General features: G+C 33.8%; 1 protein-coding gene across 1 annotated transcript; it reads right to left on the reverse strand.

Moving 5' to 3' along the window:
- Nucleotides 1-1,849: 1,849 nt before the first annotated feature.
- On the reverse strand, nucleotides 1,850-3,363 carry LOC107879197 (zinc finger BED domain-containing protein RICESLEEPER 2-like). The gene is made up of 2 exons (XM_016726289.2): nucleotides 3,225-3,363; nucleotides 1,850-3,123 (listed from the first exon to the last, which is right to left on the reverse strand). The coding sequence occupies exons 1-2, from the start codon at nucleotides 3,361-3,363 to the stop codon at nucleotides 1,850-1,852; spliced, it is 1,413 nt and encodes a 470-aa protein (XP_016581775.2).
- Nucleotides 3,364-3,584: the final 221 nt, after the last annotated feature.

Consider the following 3,584-nt stretch of genomic DNA (forward strand, 5'->3'; position numbering starts at 1 on the left):
GTTCTTATCCATAACATAACATAAAAAGATGGAACAATCATAAGTTTAGTCAAGCAGTATTAACCTCAATACTAAGGCTGACACCAATACAGACACTGCCCATTCCAACTCATAGCAGTTCAACAAAGGTTCTAACCAAAGGAAAAACAATATCTAATTGGGATATGCCCCCAACCATAGCATAAACCAATATCTATAAAGTAACCAAAGTATGTAAAAACATCCATGACATGAAATGGAGCCTTCCAAAATATGGAAGCTCACCATTTTAGTCCAATAGCTGATCCCGATTCCAATCACTAAGTACAAGGAGTAGAATGACCAATTCCTACATCGCGTGGGGATATAGCTACCTAGAGATGGGTTAGCGGATGAATGCTAGCAAGTACTCAAGATAAAGATAAGGACCCATATAGCCCGTGGGTGGTTTTAGGATGGTTAAGCTACACATATCGAGGTTAATGATTTTAAATGCATGGTAAACCCGGTTCTCTCTTCCCAACATGGTATATGTAGCTTAACAATCCTAGAACTACCCATGGGCTATATAGGCCCAGTGCAACCCCCTGAATGGGCCTCGATGCGTGTAGCCGCACAAATTGAAGATACCATAGGAGTAGGGGATTCCTCACTACCATTCGCTCTCCATGATACATAAATACAATTGTAACTTAGGGGATTCCCATGTACCCCATATGGTTATCATTTCCCAAATCCTCATGTCGGTAAATACGAGTTTTCAGTGTTCGTCCATTGTACTCACACCTTTACGTTAGTTATCATACCCTGCCATTATTGCCCAATTAAAACCATTACTACACAACCAAGACCACTGTTCTATTAATTATTGACCAAGGCTATAAATAGTGGTATTATCATCCCGACTAGGGGTGTTCATGGATCGGTTTGGATCGGTTATTGGTTAAAACCATAACCAAATCAACTTAGTCAGTTTTTAAATTTGTAAAACCAAATCAAACCAAATAAAAAAAATAATCATCGGTTTGGTTCCTATCGGTTTAGTTCGATTTGGTTCGTTTATTCGGTTATTGTCACCTCATAATTCAAACGTTTGGTTATGCCACAAAAGCAACATAGAATTTATATAAAGTAAAGCTGGTTTGCATACCCATCAGTCATCACTGCACATGCAGTTAACTTACATGAACATAAATTTTCAGCACTATAACAGCTGGATTTTTAGCCAAAATACAATAAAAAACAGCACTGCAACAGCTGAATTTCCAGCCAAAATCATCAACCAAAAACATCAACTAAAGTCTATTTAAACTATTGAAAGAAAGACATTTTAATAGTTGAATTTCCAGCAAAAAAATCAACAAAAAATCCAACAAAAATAGCACTACAATAGTTGAATTTTCAGTAGAAACATCAATCAAAATCTAACAAAAACAACACCCAAGTTGAAGGTACTTTTTAGCAAAAATAGCAGCTGAATTCTAGCAAACACCCCATCCAAATCGCAGTCACTTTAAGTACAAAACAACAATTAAATTTCAGCAAAAAGACCAGTCAACTTCCAACATATTCTTTATCTTGATCTCCAAAGTCCAAACTAATCAATGCTCCGAATTTCTGAAAAAAAATTATCATATTACACATTAAATGTCTATTTACATGAATATGATCTAACTTTTTTAGAAAAAAAGAGAGGAAAAGAAGATAAGTAAAGATTTTTATTATGGCGTCACATTTTAAAAAACAAAAAAAAAAATATGAAAGAATGAATCAGTAAGTTATAGTTGTTAGTACCTTTTTCAATTGTTTCAAGCTTTTGAATTTCATCTAAAAGATTTTCAATCTTGCACTCTTTAGATGTTGAAGATAACTATTGTTGACCACAAATAAGAGCTTCAGCAGTCTTTGGTGGCAAAGAACTTCGATAACAATCAAGAATTCGACCACCGGTGCTAAAAACTGTTTCTAAAGCAACAATAGACGTAGGAATAGGAAGCACATCTCTTGCAATTCGAGAAACAATTGGATATTTTTCGGATGAAGCTTTCCACCAAGACAAAATATTGAAATCCTTAATTTTTTTCACATCATCCTTCAAATACTTGTCAAGATCAGATTTATCATCAATATCATTCTCTTTTTCAAGATATTTCTCCCATTGTGATTGCCACATTGTAAAACTATTCATTACATCAATTTCACTATTCACACTAGTTTGATCTCCAATACTTTCACAAGAAGTTCCAGAAATGAAACTTTTGTAATGAGCATACAAGCCAGTTAAAGTATCTCGCACTTTATCAGACTTTGTACATCCCTCCACAGAATTATAATATTTCTTAAAAAGAAACTCAACATACTTCATTTTGTAGCAAGGATCCAACACAACGGCAACAAACAACAATATATTCATATCACTAAAATCACCCCAATATTTATTAAACTTGACTTTCATCTTCTTAGCCATATCAGTTAAAATAAAATCATCACACTTTGAATAGTTGACAATTATGCTCCGAAGATTAAAAAGATCATGAAAGAAAGCATTTGAAGTAACTTGCAAAGTACTGGAAAACTTTAATGTGGTTTGATAGAAAATCTCCAAAACCTTGAGAAAGATATTCACATCCTTCCAATCTTTCGAAGAAGGGTGTTCTATCTTTCCTTTCGAGTCAAGACAATATTTAATGTACTTATGATCATTAATATTCATTCTTGAAAATGCCTTTTCAAATTTGACAGCAATACTTAACATTAAATATGTAGAGTTCCACCTATTCTCTACATCTAAACTCAAAAGTCCATTAGTGTCAAGTTTAACCTTCTCAACATATGACTTGAAAGAAGCAGATCTTGCACTAAAAGATTTAACATATTTCACAATATTTCTTACCCGAGAAATGGATTCATTTTGCTCACTCAATCCTTCTTTTACAATCAAGTTTAGGATGTGAGCATTGCGCCGAACATGTAGAAAATTATTTCTCATTATAACACCTTTCCAATCACCAATTTTTTCTTTCAAGTGTGTGATTGCTACATCATTAGTCGAGGCATTATCAAGTGTCACTGTAAACAGATTTTCAATTGCCCAATCTAACAAACAAGATTCAATAGCGGACCCAATGGTCTCACCCTTGTGATCTGGAGTTTGAAAAAAATTTAATTTTTTTTTTGCAACTTCCAATCATCATCAATCCAATGGGCAGTGATTACCATATACGTAAAATTTTAAAGTGAAGTACACGTATCACTAGTAATACAAACACGCTGCCCTTTAATAAGTCTTTTAAGCTTTTGTTTCTCTTCTTGATAAATTCTTAAACATTGTCGAGCAACAATAATTCGAGAAGGCAAATCATAATTAGGCAAAATAAGCAACATTAGTCTCTTAAATCCTTCACCCTTAACGACTCTAAAAGGTTGTTCATCAATTATAACAAACTCAACAATAGCTCTCTTAACTTCAGCAACATTATAAACAACCTTCTCAAAACCTGCCTGCCCCCTCCTTTAATTGGTTTGAGAGTTGTTTGCTTTTTATCAATGAAATTGAAAGGATATTCGGACACTTAGATTGTAAATGACCCTAAAGATTAGAAGTT

The sequence above is a fragment of the Capsicum annuum genome, chromosome 8, assembly GCF_002878395.1.
Source record: "Capsicum annuum cultivar UCD-10X-F1 chromosome 8, UCD10Xv1.1, whole genome shotgun sequence".
NCBI lineage: Eukaryota > Viridiplantae > Streptophyta > Magnoliopsida > Solanales > Solanaceae > Capsicum > Capsicum annuum.